Source organism: Herpailurus yagouaroundi, unplaced genomic scaffold (genome assembly GCF_014898765.1).
Source record: "Herpailurus yagouaroundi ecotype Mexico unplaced genomic scaffold, PumYag 161, whole genome shotgun sequence".
Classification (NCBI taxonomy): Eukaryota; Metazoa; Chordata; class Mammalia; order Carnivora; family Felidae; genus Herpailurus; species Herpailurus yagouaroundi.
Genome location: NW_024412402.1, coordinates 17,247,068 through 17,266,186, shown reverse-complemented (window position 1 = coordinate 17,266,186; position 19,119 = coordinate 17,247,068). Strand labels below are relative to the sequence as shown.

Here is a 19,119-nt window from a genome sequence, read left to right as displayed (position 1 = left end):
AAAAGCATTTCAATGGGACTTACAGGAAAACGTCTGGGATTCTCAGATACACCTTTAAGTTTTTAAAAGCAAAACGTTTTGGCTCCCTTGAAATGTTACTTCTTTAATAAGGAGAGTGGGTTCCACCTCCCCACCCCCCGACTGGCTGTTTTGAAGAAAAGCCTGTAATAAAGCCACGTTTCCAGAGCCTATTAGATAGCAAATGATCCTCTAATTTGAAGACATTAAGAAGCCAGAGAAAATATTTTCACAATGTGTATGTCACATGAAACAGTAAAAAAGCAAAATGTTCTCTTTCAAATTGTTTTACTTTTTGAAGGTTTCACCCTGAGCTCCAACCTAAGGGGTGTGTGTGCACGCGTGTGCGCGGGCACTCCAAGCATGCCCGCACGAGGAGGGGGAGCAGACATGTGAGGGAGAAGGACACTAGTGGCTCTAAAGGGCCGCCCAGGGAGTGAGGCTTGGAGCTGTCGGGCTTCTTCCTGGCCCGCGGCTCAGATCCCAGAACTGGTGAAGTTCTACTGCCATCTCGTGGCACCGTGACACGTTCACAAGAGGCACACTCTGCTCAGACCCTACAGACGAAGTTCCCCAAACACCCCAGTGGCCCACACAAAGATGTTTACCTGCAAAAAGGTTAGAATAAGAAATAATCTTGCTTTTTTATTCAAAAAGATCAGTGTTTCACACCAACTTGGTTTCAAAAAGACCTCATGTCTTAAGACTAAGGCTACCATGACATTTATTTTGCCAATTTAACAGTTTTACTTTGAAAAAGCCCCAATGGAAAAAATTACCTTCCAAACCCATTGGGACATTCTCACATAAACTAGGACATTTCACAAACAACACAGTTCTGTCTTCAATATTCAATCTTTTCAATCTCATCCATGTCTTCAGGGTCGAGCTGCTTGATACTGCTATCTAAGAGAAGGGAAGAGAAAAGAAGCAGTCTTAGCCTGCGGCATACACAGAATTTCATTCCACTCAGCTCTGAATTTCTGAAGACAGTGACACCTTCACAAATACGTGTTCCTGTCATCCCCTGTATGGAAAGCCCTGAGAGAGAACATTCTCTAGATTAGATAAGGAAGAGATAGGATTAAAATAACCAATTAAAACTAACTAAAAGAGCATCAAATGTACCAAACAATAGAACATCTGTGTCTAGATACCTTGGGGCAGAAAAAAAGGCCAGAGTGCAGGTGAGGGGAGCCTGGGAAGGGGCGTGGCCCTACTAAGAGGAATGAATGGGCGTGTGTGGGGTGGGGTGAGGGATGGCAACAGGGAGGGAAGCTAAGGTGCCTCTGCTGAGGTCACTTCCCAGGATTTGGTCATAAGGAGCTTACCACAGCAGGCGTGGATGGATGGTAAGGGTTCTTTCTGCCTGCCATCCCTCCTTGCCTCTCCTAACACAGAGGTGCTTAATCAACTTCCCTGAAGCGTCCGTGGATGTGCTACAGTCTAGACTTTCCAAAATCGTATTCCAAACTGCATAGGTATGCCTCTATGCATTTCCCCAGGGACAGTGTCCATTGCTTCCCACAAAAGTTAAGTACCGTTTTCCCAAAAGGTGAAGATATATTCGGGGTCACTCGAGTGTACCTCTCCCCCTGCTCCCCAGTCATGTCCGTGGCCTTGGGGCCAGGGGTAACTGAGAAGTGGATGCCTCAGGTTACCATCAGAACTTCTATCAGAGCTTCCATCAGAGTGCAAGCTGCTGGTCCAAGAGCCCAGAAGGTTACCAGAGTCTGCCTTGTTTGGATGTGGGGTGGGAAGAAGGGCAGCAGATCTCAGAATTTAGGACTATCCTAGTTGGTAGGGTGGGGCCAGAGAAAGAGAAAAATGTAAATAAGAGGGGAAGCTGGGGACAGAATATAATTTTTTTTAAGTTTATTTGAGAGAGCGTGTGAGTGGGGGAGGGGCAGAAAGAGAGTCCCAAGCAGGCTGACTTGGGGCTCGAACCTACAAACCATGAGATCATGACCCGAGCTGGAACCAAGAGTCGGATGCTTAACCAACTGAGCCACCAAGCATTCCAGACTTTATTACTTTGTTTTGGATGGTGCTTTATAGGACATGAAAAGCTGCCCCGGGTCCCATAATGGGCAATAACATAAACCTGAGCTCATATTAATTCCACTTGATTTTTAAGTTGTTCTTCAGCTACCATATATGGATGATTTACTCAACGGCCTCACATTAGGAGCTCTCGCACTCACTGTGGATTAGGAGCTTCCCACTCCCTGGCTCCTGCCCCCATAGACCCTAAACCTCTGGGTACTAGGTCCGTGACAGACACCATCACTGTCACCATCAGCAGGATGCACAGTTCCCACTGTGACAGGTGCTACTTACTAAAGTGATCCTGGATCTTCATAAGCAGGGGTAGCTTATCCACCTCAATCATGTTGAAGGCCAGGCCTTTCTTCCCGAAGCGCCCCGTCCGCCCTATGCGGTGAAGGTAGGTCTCATAGTCTGGCTCCTCAGCTTGGTTTACAGGGAGATCAAAGTTCACAACAATTGTGACCTGCTTCACATCAATCCCTGGAAGAGGAAAGACACTGTGGGGTCCTGCGACTGTCTCCTTAGGACACAGCTATTCATGAGCCCCATCTGCCAGGGAAACTCTCTCTTAACAGCCGTCATTTACAAACAAAAGCTGGTTTTCTGTCACTGAAGTGGATACTTTGGTCAAGCAGTTTGCTGGCCCAGGGCGCCTAGGATGCTAGATTTTAGAGTGTCAGTAGAAGCTAATTCTACAGAAGTTTCAATATGTACAAAGAGCGTGTGTTGTGGACAGGGCTCTCGCCAAGCCCACAGAGCCTCCCCTCCGTTCCTACTCTGCTAAGTCCCCGGCAGGACCCCCTGTCTCACGTGCCCTACCCTTCACTGGACCCCACGCCACTCCATGCCGCAGTCATGGTTCCAGCCAGGACTTTTTTTATCCCTTGCCTCACTGTTGTAACAACCTCCAGACAAGTTCCCCCTCTTCTCTCCTCCTCCAATCTCTCTGACCACGGTCACCATGGCAACGTCCTGGACACCTAAGTTCAGGGCTGACTGCCCAAACTGCACAGGATGAAGCACAAACAATTCCAGATTTCCAAACCACCTGAAGTCTCATCTCTTCCTCTCCTGACTCAAATCCAACACTGTAGTCACACGGCCTTGCCATTTCCCAAGCAAACTGTAAATTCTTATCAAATTAGATTCTACCCTTTCTTCAAAACCTTTCACATCTAACGTTCCTGGAAGAATTCTATGATCCCCCAGTGCCTCTGTCTCCCAGCACTAGAAAGCTATCTCGGTCACAATCCTTGTCCTCCTTGGAGCTCCTGGTGCCCTCTTTCCTCCAAGGTCTAGAGGTGTGCCATCCAATATGGCCCTCTAACTTTAAATTAATTCAAATTACAAGTTCCTCAGTCACACTAGCCACATTTCAAGTGCCCAGCAGCCCTATATGGCCACTGGCTACCAACTGGACAGCACAGAACATTTACTTCAATGTAGAAAGTTCTACTGGATGGCACTGGTCTAGATAGTCAAGTGCCTAGACGCTGAGCTCCTGAGGGGCTGGGACCTCATCTTTTTTCAGGCTCCTCTTCCACAGTGCTGAGCTCCACCTGCATAGCAGGTCTTCATTTCTATCTGAATGAATTAGGAAACATGGTTTGAGTATGGGGTGTAGGCAAGGGTATGGGAAGAATGAATAATGTAGGAAGGCCTGTCTCCTGAAAAAACAAAGAATTTTCCCCAAAGTAGTCAAGAGTTTTAAAATTAAAAACACCTCAGAGATGATCAATGTTAGTCATTAGGGAGCATGAGTCAAAAACACAATGAGATACCACACACATCTACTAGAATGGCTAAAATGAAAAAGAGTGGCAGTATTAATTGCTGGCAAGGATGCAGAGCAATTGGAACTCTCCTACATTGCTGGTGGGAATAAAAAATGGTACAGTCACTTTAGAAGACAGTTTCAGTTTCCTATGAAGCTAAACATACATTTACCATATGACCCCCAAATCCTACTTTATTTATCCAAGAGAAATGAAAACATGTCTACACAAGACCTACATATGAATGTTTATTACAGATTTGTTCAAAATAGCCCCAAACTGTGAATAATTCAAATGTCCATCAACTCGTGAATGAACTAATTGTGGTATATCCATTCAAGGGAATATGACTCAGCAATAAAAAGGACCTAACTACTAATATATGTCACAACACTGATGAATTCAAAAGCATTATATCAAGTAGGATAAGTCAGACACAATGGCTACCTATATATGATTTAATTTATATAGCATTCTGGAAGAGACAAAAAAGTAGAAATCTGATCAGTAGTTGCCAGGGGTCAGATGATATGAAGAAGAGGCTAGCAGCAAAGGAGCACAAGGAAGTTCTGGAGGGAGAGGGAAGTGTTCTATACTTTGATTATAGTGATGATTACATGACCCTATATGCTTGTCAAAAATCTCACTGTATGCTTAAAATCCATGAGTTTTATCATATGTAAATTATATACTTCAATAAACTTGACTTTAAGCGTGTACACACACAAACACACACACACCTCGAGCACAGACATTGGTTGTTATAAGAACTTTCTCTTTCCCATCCCGAAACCTCTGAATGATGGAGGCTCGCTGATCCACGGTCAGCTCTCCGCTTAACAAAGACACTTGGTGGCCATCCTGCATCATCTCCACAGTCAACCACTTGGCATTTCGACGAGTCTACATGAAAACACAAAACCCAGCACAGCACCCCAAGTCAAAGCAGACCTGCTGTGTTTGCAATGCTCACTTACGCATGATGGGGAAGCCAGAAATGGCTGCACAGGGATTTTGCTTTACCTCTCCCTCAAGTCCTAGAGAAATCTTAGAATAGGCATGGAATTTGTCCACCCCCTGTACTTCCTAGGGTCACATCCTCTCAACCTTTAGGAGCTTTGACTTCTCTCAGCCATTAAGGAGAGATAAAATGCTCGCCTACCTCATGTGGTAGTATGATGACAAAATGGGATAATGCAGTAATGACACCCTTAGTCCCTTTAAGAAGAGTGCTTCATGTCTGCCAGGAATCTCGCTCAAATCTTTACATGCATTACAGTCATTTGCTCTCACAACAACCTGATGACATAGCTACCTAAATTAAAAAAACCCAAAAACCCAAAGCTTAAAAACATGAAGTCACTTGCCCAAGGTTTCATGGCTAGTCCGTGGCAGAAGCGAGCTTTCTTTTATTCTACAAGTATGTGTTCAGTGCTGTCCCTGTGCCAGGCAGGAGCCATTCTAGTGGGCTACAAAAGTAAGACAGATGAGGTCCTGCACTCATGGAGCTTACAGTGTTCGTGGGGTAGAGAGAAAATAAAACCAATGCGTGAACATGAAACACGTCCGATGGAAAAAGTAAATATGAAAATAAAACCAGGGTAATATTAACAGTGAGAGATGGAGTGGCTACTTTGCTCATAGTAAGTTAGGAATTAGACGAGAACATTCTTAATCTGATGAAGGGTGATCTATAAAAACCCAACAGTAAACATCAACCTAAATGGGGAACTGTTAGAAGCAATCCCCCTAAAATAATGATGCCCTCTATTTAACATCATATTGAGGTCCTATTCCATTGCTTAATATTTCTAAGTTTCACCCACAAAATACAGATTAATTTCTATCCCAAGCTGTTCTGAAGATTACACTAAATACCCTCTGGTACAAAAAGTGCTTGCGATGGCACCTGGCTCTATGGCACTTATTAGTATTACCATCCCCTCGCCTCCACATGCAGGGAAGTCTGGGCATGACAAAGAACAGATCTCAGCAGTTACCTGGCAGAAGATGATGGCCTGACCAATGGTGATGCCACCATAGATGTTGCACAGAGCTTGGTATTTGTCTTTCCTATTCTCACACAGCACGTAATACTGTCGGATGTTGTTCAGGGTCAGCTCCTCTTTTCGTAACTTGATAACATTAGGGTCAGGAATGATTCGCTCTGCAAACTGCCACACAGAGTCCTCAAAGGTTGCTGAGAAGAGGAGCATCTGGCACTCAGAAGGTAAAGCTCTGTAAGAGAGAAGGGGAAGACGGCCCGGCTGTCAGCCGCTGCCATCCCTGGTGCTCTCCTTGGAGGCATCTTCAAGCACATCACATCCACTGCCATGAGGGCTCAGTGGGTAAAGTGCTGCCCATAAGCTCCACCTCTGTGCAAAGGGCCACGTGTCCTGCCTTTTCTTGCCAACCAGAATTTGGAAAAACACATGAACTGAATGTAGAACTCAAGGGCAAAATTTAGAAATGTATTTTGGAGGGTATGGGGTGTCACTTGACAACTGTCTTCTTTTACTTTATTAAAAAATTTTTTTTAACATTTATTTATTCTTGAGAAAAGAAAGACAGAGCATGAGTGGGGGAGGAGAGAGAAAGAGGGAGACACAGAATCTGAAACAGGCTCCAGGCTCTGAGCTGTCAGCACAGAGCCCGACGTGGGGCTCGAACTCACAGACCACGAGATCATGACCTGAGCCGAAGTCGGATGCTCAACCGACTGAGCCACCCAGGCACCCTGACAATTGTCTTCTTAAAAGAGGCAAAATCATGGAGCCAAGAGTGTGGTCTAGATAGTCTTCATGGTATCGTTTCACACAAAGTTAAATGTGGGGAAGGAAACAGGCTAGTCATTCAATGGCAGGTGTTATAGTTCTTGGGAGGAAAAGAACAGCAGCCGCAGCTAACTTTATTTGGAGTGGGAAGAACCTGGATATACACAAAAGGGGAACAAAAGATAAAAATGCTACTGCATGCAAAATATGAGCTGAACCCCTAATGAACAGAGGGCCAAATTACATAAAGTTCAACAATGAGTAAAAGGAATCTATGGAACTAGCAGTCAAAACATAGGTTAATCCTGAAGAAAGGGGGCTAGCGATTCAGGGACCCCTGGAGAGTTGGGGTTCTATTTCTTGGTCTGGGCCATTGTTACATGAACACGGCCTCTTTGTGATAATTCACTCAACCGTACACTTGTGATTCATGTATTTCTCTGAACACATTTTATACATCAATAAATTTTAAGTTAATCTGATTTCACTGGAGAGAAATCATTGCTTTTGAGGGGAAGACAGAGCACCTAGAAGATAAGGCATCAGTGCTACAAGAGAGCAGGAAAGATCATGGAGTCCAGCGAGTCCCAAGTACTCTGTCAAGTCTGGGGTCTGAATCATCTGGGCAGCTTTCCAAAGTAACGATCTGATAGACTTCTTGGCAACTGTGGTAGACTGCCTACATGCGTACCTCCTTAGCTTCCCACATACCACTAGCATGATCAAGAAGAGATAAAAAGATATGAATCTACAACAACATGGAGACAGAAAAGGAGACACTGGTGGATGAGAAATTTCAATACGTTTCTGGAAGATGGGAAACTCTGGTTAACAAGAAAACATGAGCGCTACAGATGGAAATGGTGATGACAAGGGTGGTTGAGCTGCAAAGGCAGTGGCTCTCTCAGAACCCCTGAGAGCTCTCAGAGCTGTGGGCGCCAGAGGCCAGAGTAAGTGGGGGCGGTGTGCCAGAAGATATGAAGGATACTGTGCATTAACTTGCTTGGGGGGATCAGTGGGGTCAGGGGGGGAGACTCTTGGCCGTCTGCTACATCACAGTTCTCCATCTGGAGAAAGATGGTACCGGGACTTGCACCCCAAGGCCTGTGCCATTTCATTCCAATGAATGATTCATTCCATGTACATTCATGATGTTCATTCCATGTACACAGACTACACAAGGAAAGGAAACACGGGCTGTTCTGCAATCCACCCTGGATTTTGAAGACTTCGTAGGAGAAACAGAATTTCAACTATTTCATTAATAATTTTCATATTGATTAAATTGACTACTTGTTGATATGCTTTTGATTTTGATATATATAAAATATAACATGAACTTCACCAGTTTTTTCTTATGTGGCTATTAGAAAATTTAAAGTTACACATGTGGTTTGCATTATCTTTCTATTGGACAATACTGCGATTTAATCTTTTTTAAGCAAAAGGAAGAAAATCAACAATGGAAGGGTGAACAACCAACATAAACACTCTAATTATTACTTAATATTCTCTTGAGTAGGCAGCCCTTTTCAGCTACCGAACCTTTCATTCTCAGTTATATATAAACACACCAACTTAGCGTAAAGGATGGCCAGAAGGGAGTCTCACTTGATCTTTGGCCAAAATTATTTTAAATAGGAAGGCTGGCTGAAAATGTGTGTGAGGAGCAACTGGACCCCACCTCATTTCAGGAAGCTGAACATGTGCAAGTAGAAGTCTACTGTCTGTGCAGAAATCCCAGACTTGGGGATACCAGCCTCAGTAGAAGGTAAGGGTAAAGCGGAGAGCTGAAAAATAAGGAATGAGGGGAAATATGCACATGAGAAAACACAGCCCACTCCCTGGCCCTCCCAGAAGGCCAGCAACCAAGTGCATGTCTCCTGGGGAGCTGTCAATAAGCTTCTTGGTTCCTACTTTTAGATTTTGAAAGGCTGGCCATTGTACCACCAGATTCGAGGGGGGAAAGGTCTACCACAAAAGACACAGACTGTAGCAAAAAACAAAACAAAACAAAACAAGAAACTTAGGTAATTCAGAGCCAATGTTGAGAATAGAAAAAAAATTTAAATACTATAATTAACATCCTCAGAGAGACAACAGCAGCATATTGCATCCATGACAAGAAAAGGAAGTTATGGAAAAGAAACAGGGAATGCCAGGACGATCCAGATAAGACAGAAAAAGGCAGCTAAGTGACTGTGTTATTTTAATGACAGATGGAAAGACACACTCAACTGGGTTAAAGAGGTAAATACCAAAAACAAAGCAACTGCACCACATGAAGGGAAGAACAGGGGGAAAGCATGGTGGAGAAGGAGATGTGAAAAGCATATATGGAGACCAAGCATCACAAGTTCAGGATGAGATGGGCACCATTTCTAAATTCAAAGCTGTTTTGCCTTTTTAAAGCACACCAGTGCTCAGCTGGAAACAGTGGATGCTGAATTAGTTTGGCCATACCATACAAATGGATATGCATTATTGTATCCCTCCCTTGATATCTCTCTGAAACTGAGGAAATTTACATTTCCTGTTTAGAGGTTGCAAGCAAAATGTTCTGTGGGTGAACAAATGGAGAACATTTTGACCACAGAGGTCTTACCACTTTCAGTGTACAGCTAATTCTATAAGATTTTACCAATGATCATGCTGTCTACACTATACCGGATGATATATCAAATCACAGCAACAATAAATATATTCCTCCTATCTCTTAGATACTTGGACTTGAAAAATGGGAGTTCAAAACATCTCCTTGACTTCTATAAAGTTTGAATAAGTCACGGAAAATCTAAAACTGAAGACTGTTGATATCCTATCCAAACTAGCTTTTGTTCAACTGTCTGCATATGCTGCAGACAATGCAAATATAAATTCTGACAGATTCCACTCAGTCTATAAACTTATCAAAGAAAACAAAAAGATCTTGCTAGCTAAATATCCTGTATACTTTGTAGACCACACTTGTAAAAGGCATATCATTTGCTTAACTGTGATGTTGAGCTTCCATTACCAAAGTTTTTGGTGACTTTTTAGTTTCCTTAAAAATAGCAGAAGCATCTAGTACATTTTTTACTGTATGTTAATGGAAGAAGAGAGTCACCTTGGACATATGCCTGTAAGATGCCTATCATTGCTGCTGGCCATGAAAAAGAGTTAAAATGTTAGTCATAAAATCCTATCTTCCAAGTGTGAGACAAAAAGAACATCTTTCTCCAACTTGAAAATGTGCTGAATATAGGAATGGAAAAAAGAATTACGGTAAAACAGAAATGATATGCTGTGTGATGCCCTGAAGCAAAAAAAAAAAGAAAAAAAATACTCATTTTAAAGGAAGTAAGACTTCTGCAGAACTCAAGCCTGTCAGCAGAAAAGGGGAGTTAAGTTGAACAAGACTTTCTTGTTCCTTTGCTAAAAACTGTAACTTACTCGGAATCCATCTTGGATTTCACAGACTTAAATCCCCTCGGTGCTTCACAACCATTTTCCTGAGAATTACAATGCTATCTAATGGACTTCAGAGTGTTTAAAAACGATGGACATTTTAGACCCGGGTAACCTAAGTGGTGGATTTTATAGGTGTGAAGGATCTGAATGACAAATAGCTTGTCTACAAAACAAGCCTGCAGACGTAGTAGATGTGGATGTTTCTAGAAAGCTAGACATGAATTCTTGCGTGTTTAAAATACTGTTGCTAGATAGTAAACTCTTAAATAGTTCATGTTTAAACACTTTATTATTAATGTTTCTATTTATTTTTGAGAGAGAGAGAGAGCACAAGCAGGGGAGGGGTGAGAGAGAGGGAGATACAGAATCAGAAGCAGGCTCCAGGCTCTTAGCTGTCAGCACAGAGCCTGACGCAGGGCTTGAACTCATGGATCATGAGATCATGACCTGAGTTGAAGTCGGATGCTTAACCGACTAAGCCACCCAGGCGCCCCCCTTAAACACTTTTGTTAAGAGGACATCACACTGGACTAATACCAAGAATTGGTGTAAGCTTGTTAAGAGCAGAGCTTCAAGTCAAAATGAATTTTACATTTGACTGTATTCAGTTTTACCACCACATACAAGGGAAGAAGGCTGCAGGCAGTTCAGAGAAGTATTACTGGAGGAGGAAAGAGAAGGAGTAGAAACAGCCTACTGCACTAGGAGACAAAAAGAAATAGGTCATTGCTGATTTTGTCCTTAAACACAGGTAACAGCTGTTTAATTAGTCCTATTGTGTTGACATTCTCCTTGTAAAAAGTCTTCTATATAAGTATCTTAAGAACATACAACAGCACAGCTGACAACATTTAAGCATGCAATAAAGAATTTAAAAAAATTAAATTATGATGTCAAAAATGACATAAACTACTGTTATATCTTTCTCATACATACTATTCATTTCATTAGTTCTATTGATAATTATGACTAATAGCCACTTAACTAGTTCTACTGTTGTTTTGCTTAAATTGTAGGATTTATGTAACAGAAAATATAGAATATACAATTTTAAAGAAATATACCATTTATCACATTTTTATGTTAACACACATGTATGACTATTTCTTCTACATTATATTCATTCATATATATATATATATATACACACACACACATATATATGTATACATATAAATATATTTTTTTTTTTTTTTTTTTGGTCTGGCATGGCTGTGTCCTGCTCCCTAGAAAGTTAGTCACTGCAGGGAAAAAAATAACCTAAGAAATTTTCCCAGATCTGGCAGGCACAAGTTTTAAAAATGAACAGGGTGAGTGTACTATGTGTCTAGAACAATGAATGAGGGAAAAAGAACCCAAACAAACACATATCACTGTCAAGTTTCAGAATACTATGGAGAAAGAAGATTCTAAAAGCTTCTACAGAGAAAAAACAGATCACGTACAAAAGTTTAACTATCAGAACGACTTTAAATGTCAGCAACAACACTGAAACTGAGGGAATTATAGTATTTAAAAAATTTTTGTTTTCAACATTGACTCTGAATTTATAGGGAGAATTCTTTTCAACTTGGACTCCACATCCAAGCAAACTATCAATCAAAAGACCAGATTTACAGGTACAATAAAGATATTTTCAGACATGTGGGAGATGGAAAGTAAACTTCCTGACATTGTTTTTTAGGAAGCCATTAGAGAATATACTCCAGCGTACTGAGTAAATTGACAGTAAACCAAGAAAAGGGACCCAGAAAACAGGAGATTCCAAACTGTAAATGAGGGCCAAGAAGACCTAGAGAGACAGCTATACAATGAAGTCCAGACTGAAACCGTAGAGAGTGTGCTCGGGAGAGTTTCAGGGAAAAAAAGACATTGATGGAATTTTTAAGTGTATTTGCCTTTCTGGAGATAGCATTTTCATATGACACATATGATGAAATAGGCAGAGAAAACTTAAAGATCCCCACACAGTGATACTAACCAAAGGAAGGAAAACAGACAGTTATTAAATTCTGGGGGTAGCAGTTGTACAAGAAAATACATAATTATAGTAATACCCTGTGCAACAGTGAACAGTTATCTGTATGTCCTAATGATATCACTATTAACGTAACCAACTCTTACAATGTAACTAACCACAGAGAGGGGACAGGAGGATGGGGGAGGGTGGTGGTACAAAAGAGCAGAATTCCCACCTCCTCTACAAGGTAGTCAGCAGATGACGACACATTAAGAAAAAGGCACGTGAGCATATTATTTAAATATATGAAGGTTAATACCAGAACCCAGATGTATTCTCTACAGGATAGAGCAGGAGGTCACTGTTTTTCATGATGGGTCTTTCAGTACCACTTGAGTTTAATACTGAGCGCATAAATGCTTTCTTTAAAAACAAGTGATATAGATTCCTAAAGCCCACTCCCAGAAATTCTGAACCAGTGAGTCGCAGGTTAGGCCTGGTGATCTGTGATTTTAGGGCCCTTGGGTTATCCTGAGAGAAAGGCCTAGGAAAACAACAGGATTTACTCGACAAATGAGAGGCAAAGTCAGGACTAGACCACGTGGTTCTCAATTCCAGATTACTGTGTTCTCTACCCCCCGGCGGTTATCCTCACCACAGCCTTATCAAGTTTTAACAAATTCTCTTTGGACTTTTGCTCTAATAGAGAACTTAGGGACACAATTTGGTGCCAACTCACCACATGGGTTCCACATGTAGGCCAGTGGAGAAAACAAGAGCAGTCAGGCAAGATTACAAACTGAAGAAACCAGCAAATGACAGCAGTCTAAAGGCCCGCTGAACTGGTGAAAATATTGAACCCCAAATTTGTTTCAAAAGCAAAAGAAGTAAGGAATTAAGTAGTGAAGGCAACTAGGAGCAGCAGACAAATCAAACTCCCCCTCCAGACGGAAGATTCAGGAAGAACACGGATGGATGTGAAACTTACCTCTGAATACGAATGCTTTGGTCTGAGAATCCTTGTGTGTCAATCATCACGTCTGCTTCATCCAGGACAAATACACGGATCTTAGTCAGATCAATTAATTTTCGCTTGAAACACCAATCTAGGACAGTCCCAGGAGTGCCGATTATAATCTGTTTGGTGACATCGGTTCCTCTGGGAACTAGGGAGAAAGGGATTGAAGGACTCCTTCAGATGCGACGCAAATGACCCTAAGAATCCACACATCAGGGTGATGCAACACAGGACTCTTCAGTCAAAGTACATTTGGTGATGATTTTGCAAATGCAAACCCTGAGGGCCTTCTCAGATTTTGATTTTGCAGAGCTTTAGGACAGATTCCTCAGTTCCTAGGATTTAGTAATAACAGTCTTGACTATTTGATTCTGCCCACGGTCGGTTAAGAAGCCATCCTACAGCAATAGCACTGGCACAGTGGTGGAAACCCTACAAATTGTCCCCAGTGTCCCCATGTTAAGTTCGTAGACACTAAGAAAATAGTGCTCCCATTTTCACACTCTACAAAAACAAATACATACATGTACATCCATATGTTAATGAACTGAAAAAGAAAGCAAACAACAGAGGTCGGTGAACAAAACTAGTTATCCTTGGAAATAGGTCTTTGGAGGACAAGAAAGAGAAACTTTCACTTTTACCTTCTGACCTGTGTTTTAAAGATCTTTTTCTGCCATGCACATGAAATACTTTAATGAAAAAGTTAAACGCCACAAGCTGTCTGCACAAAATGCCTGAGCCTCAAAAAAAGAAATGTATGTAAGCACCATCTTGCAGGATGTGGAAATGAAGTAGCTAACATTTACTGGGTCCTTCTTATGCTCCAGGCTTGCACACGGAGCGTCATCTGCACCGCTTCATTTAATTCTAGTAACAACCCTTCGGTACAGGTGCTGTCATAGCCCCCGCTTTAGAGACAAAAAAGCCGAAAAGGGATGTAACATGCTTGCCGGAGTGAGGATTTAAAAGGTCAGCCAGGACCGGCTTTCTGGTACATACTGTGATTCCCTCGAATGGCGTACATCACTTGAACATCCACACAGAATTTTCCCATCCGTTCGACCACACGACCAGTCTGCAGAGCCAGTTCGTAAGTAGGAGCTAGACAGAGGCACTGTGAGAGAGAAAGGGTAAGTTGAAAGGCTCATGCAAGCCATCGTGCAAATCTGACATACAATTAAAGTCTGTTCAGGAAGAGGCACACATGCAAAACTGGAGATTTTGGTTGACTAAAATATCTTCAATTGAACACAATTTAGCAGCTGACAGATCTGAGGTGAACGCTGAATATGGGTGGGGGAGAGAAGGGGCTGAAGGTGGAGAAACACCTTTTACATATTCCTCTCTAAAGAGTTATAGAGAGCCACAGGTTATGCTTTTTTTGTGGGGGACAGTGAGGTGTAGGGAGGCTGGGAATCCAGAAGAAAGATAATGCAAGACAAATCACAGCTTGAGCATGACCCTCATAACTTCTTGCCTGCTATTAAGTTTGCCTACTTCCAGAACACTCCCTGCTTGATCCACCGTATACAATGCTGGCAGAATATTCCCTAAAATTTTCCTGCTACTTCCACCCCTCTATATCTGGTTGATGAATGAAGAAGCTGATGCAAGAAACTGGTGATGTTTAATGCATTTGTTAAGATCAGTTAAGAATCTGCGATACAGAGAAGAGGAAAACATAGCTACAGTGCTAAAAAATTGTTTCCACACACATTTCATGCACAGTCTTTCCTGAAGAGTTTTTACTCATCATATCAAACCCTCCCTGAATATTTATTTCAGTGAACTTTTCTAAAAAAGCACAAAATTTCAAATGCTGGGCATTAGTCATCCATCTCCACAGCTTATCCTGCTGATCAAACTGTAAACTTACCAAAAGAAGCCTTGTTTTCCCCACGGCATAGAGTGCACTCAGTACTCAGGTACTCAGCTTGTCAAACGAGTTGATGAGTACAGGTTAGAGAAACAGGGAAAGAATACCACTTTCCATGAGTGGAAGCCAGACTGAGCACATGGCAAGATCCATTCCTGTCCCTGCTCAGTCACTCTTGACATCTGTGACCTTATGTGAGACGCTTCCCTCCCCAAGCCCCAGTTTCCTTCTCTGCTAAAGGGGGAGGTGGACCAGGTGATCCTCTAGTCCTACAGTCATCACCAGTGAATGCTCACTTTAGGCCTAGCACAGCGCTAAAGAGGTACATTACTTAATCTGCATGACAATCCTGAGGCATTCATTCATTCATGAATTCATACATTCATGCATGCATTCAATGCTTAATGAGCGGTTTCTACACTGTGCTCAGAGTCAGGAATGATCCATGCCTTTATAGATGTTTACAGACAGGGAAGCAAACATGGAAAGATCTACTAACTCACCTAAGACATTCTACTAGTAAGCAGAGAGGCTGGGATTGGAACCAAACAATAAAGACTGTGTTCCCAATCACTATCCCCTACTGCTGCCCAATGCTCTGTGATTTTATGAAAGAATGTCTATTCTAAATGCCAGCACATCATTGAAGTAATATGACCCGTTACTACAATATCATTGGCATCTTCAAGCATTCCCATCTCTCCCTCAGCTTTTCCTTACCTGTGGGAACAATTCCAAGGTATTAACTCTGCTTAGCATTGCCAACACAAAAGCAGCTGTTTTTCCTGTTCCAGATTGGCTCTGGGCTATGAGGTTCTGAGGTCTGGAGAAAAGAGGAGATGCCTGGGTATAAACTGCATACAGGAGACTAAAAATAATGAAGTGGGGATAGCACTGCCCTGGAAACTCACGGGTGTGCCAGCATCATAGGGAGAGCCATCTCTTGGATTTTGGATGGTCTATTAAAGCCCATTGCGTAGATCCCTTTTAATAACTCTTCCTTCCTGTCAAAAGAAAAAAAAAAAAAGCAAACAAAGCCTATGATTGGTCAGCAGCCTCCGAAATACATACTCCAAAGGTGCATTTTTAAATTAAGCCACTTTGCAACTGAGATTCAAAAGTAGTATTTAGAAATACACAATTTATACCTCGAATTCCAAACATATACAATCATGCTTGTACAGTTTTACCATTAAAATAATAAGCTACGCTACAAGCCCAGGCTGAGGACAGTAATAAGAGCCTAACAATAATGAACTTTCAGTTGAACCCAGCAAAAAAGGAAAAACCTGTCTGATAAAAGTGTATTAACTTGCCAGGAGAGTCTTATTTTCCACACAAGCAGAAAACAGATTTACTGTTTAATTCTTTTCTTTCCTTTTTTTTTTTTTTTTGTTTTTTGTTTTTTGTTTTTAAGTAGGCTCCACATCCAGCATGGAGACCAACATGGAGCTTAAACACACAACCCTGAGATCAAGACCTGAGCTGAGATCAAGAATCTAACACTTAACCAACTGAGCCACCCAGGCACCCCTCTGTTTAATTCTTTTTAATGAATGACAAGCTTTGATGCTTTAACAGCAATTTTCAGAGAAGACAAAATTGTGTCGAGGTGATCCTTACATCAATTCTGTCTAGGAGTGGAAGACAGAATATTATCTCATCCTTCTGAGCTAGCATTTAAAGAAATTTTTTAATGTTTATTTATTTTTGAGAGAGAGAGAGAGAGAGAGAGAGAGAGAGAGAGAGAGACCGCAAATAGAGGAGGGGCAGAAAGAGAGGGAAACACAGAGTCCAAAGCAGGCTCTAGGCTCTCAGCTGCCAGCACAGAGCCTGACACGGGGCTGGAACTCACGAGCCATGAGATCATGACCTGAGCTGAAGTCAGACGCTTAACCAACTGAGCCACCCAGGCACCCCAGAGCTAGCATTTTTAAATGCATCCTTCCTGAGGTCTCATGATAGATGTTAGAAAGAAGATAAAAAGAAATAGGTTGGAACACGTCCACCTTCAATAACAGGCACATTTTGCATGCAGTTAAATTGGCAGGTTATTGGCAGCCAGCTGTTAATCATAGGTAGGCTCCTCCTTCCATTTAGAAAATGTCTGAGCATTGGGATTTTGGATTTTTTCCCCCTTAAACGGGTCCCTATCAGTAACTCTTCTGATTAAAACACACTTCCTTAATGAGAGTTAACAGATCCCTAGCAAATGCAAACCCATTTGGGAAACTTATTCATTTTAATGCCATCTAAAACAAAATAGAATTAGGAAGGTAACAGCTTATAACTTATCTAAAGGAGGTGAGAGAGAATATTTGGGTCATCAACGTCCCTATATCTGTATCATGGTATGGCAAATAATAATATGGCTGTGTTGAGCTTAGTTATCTCCCTTAGCATGTCAAGGTTAAAATATTTTACCATCAAAATTTTCTCAATTTGCCGCACAACTCAGGTATTGTAGTGCTCCTTTTTCAGCTATACTTTACTTGCACGCAAAATGTACACATCTCATTTTAATACTGAATATTAGAACAAAAAGGGTATTCTGAGAGTTTTTATTATTAGCAGATTATTTTGTTCTGTACCACTCTTTCTGGCATTTTCCCACACAAAATGAATAAAAATACTTACAGCCGCAGCTCTTCAAATGTTTTCACTGAGTAGAGTGGAGAGCTGGGGTCCTTCTGTAAGACTTCAACTCGGTGACTGGATTCTACTAATGACTGCCGGATTAATTTGTTTAAGAGTGAATTGGCTGCCAAATCCACTAGAAAAGCAAAAATAAAAAAGGAAATATTGCACGAGTAAATCCAGCTTCCTAAACGACACCTAATAAATTGCTCCTTTCCATTCAGTGGTTGTATATCAAGCAACTGCTCCTACTCTTATCTTCCTTCTAAAAGAAGGTTGTAGAAAGAATGACTTAACACTGAGAGTTCCTTTTTACATGAAGATCCAGTTTCTTATGCTCTGCTGTTACACCAACCTCTGGCCTTAAGCAAGCCTACATCCATCACCACCAGACCTAATTTTGCCTTGCCAGCTGAAAATTCTCGACTCATTCCCGCATATTGCATTTCAACTCCCCCTAAAGAAATACAGACTACTCCTAATTTAGTATTTCTTCTGAAATTCACGATTTATAAATAGAGAAAAAGTCCTTTTTCACTTAAGATTATATTATTCACTCACATTGTGAAAGTCATAATTAATTGATACAGAATGCTAGGTTACATGCAAATTAATTTACTCCTACCTACATCGTCTTCATCATCATCTTCCGTGTTATTAGAACCATCTAAAAGGATGGAAAAGAAACAATAAATACCAAACAGAAATGTTTGTATGATCCCAATATCTCTCACCAACTCCACAATGTGCACTGACATGAAAGGTCATCCAGTGGAGGAGTGGGTAAAAAGACAGGGAAGGTAGTGGAGGACCCTGAGTATTAAATTAATGGAAGTCTATGGTATTTCAGTTGCCAGGGGCCTGAGGAAAGCAATGCTTTTTAATTAATTGAGACCAATTTGCTTTATCTAACAGCACTCACCTACGTTTGGGACTGTAGTACTCCTAATACCCCGAAGGTTCTTCCGGGGGTGGATGAGGTTTGAAAACTATTGAAAGACACAAATTGCAATCAATATTAGGAAGCAAGCCACCAAGCAGCCCAGTGCTCCCCACTAGCTGGGAGAGACCACCCGAATATTGTTTCCTTTGCAGTTTCAGTTATTAATGGATTCTTTTCAGGAACAGGTCACCTGTATGAATTATGCTAAAATGAAGGAGACTTTCTGCTGCCCCTGTACCTTAAGTTCCTCTTTATAGTCCTCTAATCTAAATGTGGCAGTCCTTGGGGCGGGGAGGTGGGGGGCGGTGTCACAGAACCAGTAAGGAATGGTAGATAGAAAAACGCGGTGGTCGGTAAGATGGAAGCTAGCCGAGGCTAAATGGTCAAATTGGGAGAACAAAAAACTCCGAGGTCTAGTTGGGACTATCAGCTGCTTTCTCTCCCAGGACTTCTAGGGGGTCTTCGTTCTGCCCTTCAAACCAAAGGTCTTGCGTCTCTCGGGGTCTCCTTCCTCTGGCCCTCCCCCAAATCCTTACCACATCACCCCTCCACCATTTGACACCCCACGCCACACGCTAGCGAGGCTTCCCCTCACCCCCCCCCCCCCCCCCCCCCC

The 19,119-nt window shown here is 41.9% G+C and overlaps 1 protein-coding gene across 2 annotated transcripts in view; it reads right to left on the bottom strand.

The window, feature by feature from the left end:
• Positions 1–637: 637 nt before the first annotated feature.
• Positions 638–19,119, bottom strand: part of DDX25 (DEAD-box helicase 25) — a 20,251-nt gene continuing 1,769 nt past the window's right edge. For both annotated transcript variants that reach the window (XM_040483459.1, XM_040483458.1), the window contains exons 2-12: positions 18,483–18,549; positions 18,186–18,227; positions 17,561–17,696; positions 15,835–15,927; positions 15,644–15,746; positions 14,047–14,161; positions 13,015–13,192; positions 5,843–6,080; positions 4,583–4,745; positions 2,359–2,547; positions 638–924 (exon numbers count right to left, since the gene is read on the bottom strand). In XM_040483459.1, the coding sequence (XP_040339393.1) occupies positions 863–924; positions 2,359–2,547; positions 4,583–4,745; positions 5,843–6,080; positions 13,015–13,192; positions 14,047–14,161; positions 15,644–15,746; positions 15,835–15,896 (1,110 nt within the window). In that variant the 5' untranslated portion in view covers positions 15,897–15,927; positions 17,561–17,696; positions 18,186–18,227; positions 18,483–18,549 and the 3' untranslated portion in view covers positions 638–862. The remainder of the gene's footprint in view (positions 925–2,358; positions 2,548–4,582; positions 4,746–5,842; positions 6,081–13,014; positions 13,193–14,046; positions 14,162–15,643; positions 15,747–15,834; positions 15,928–17,560; positions 17,697–18,185; positions 18,228–18,482; positions 18,550–19,119) is intronic.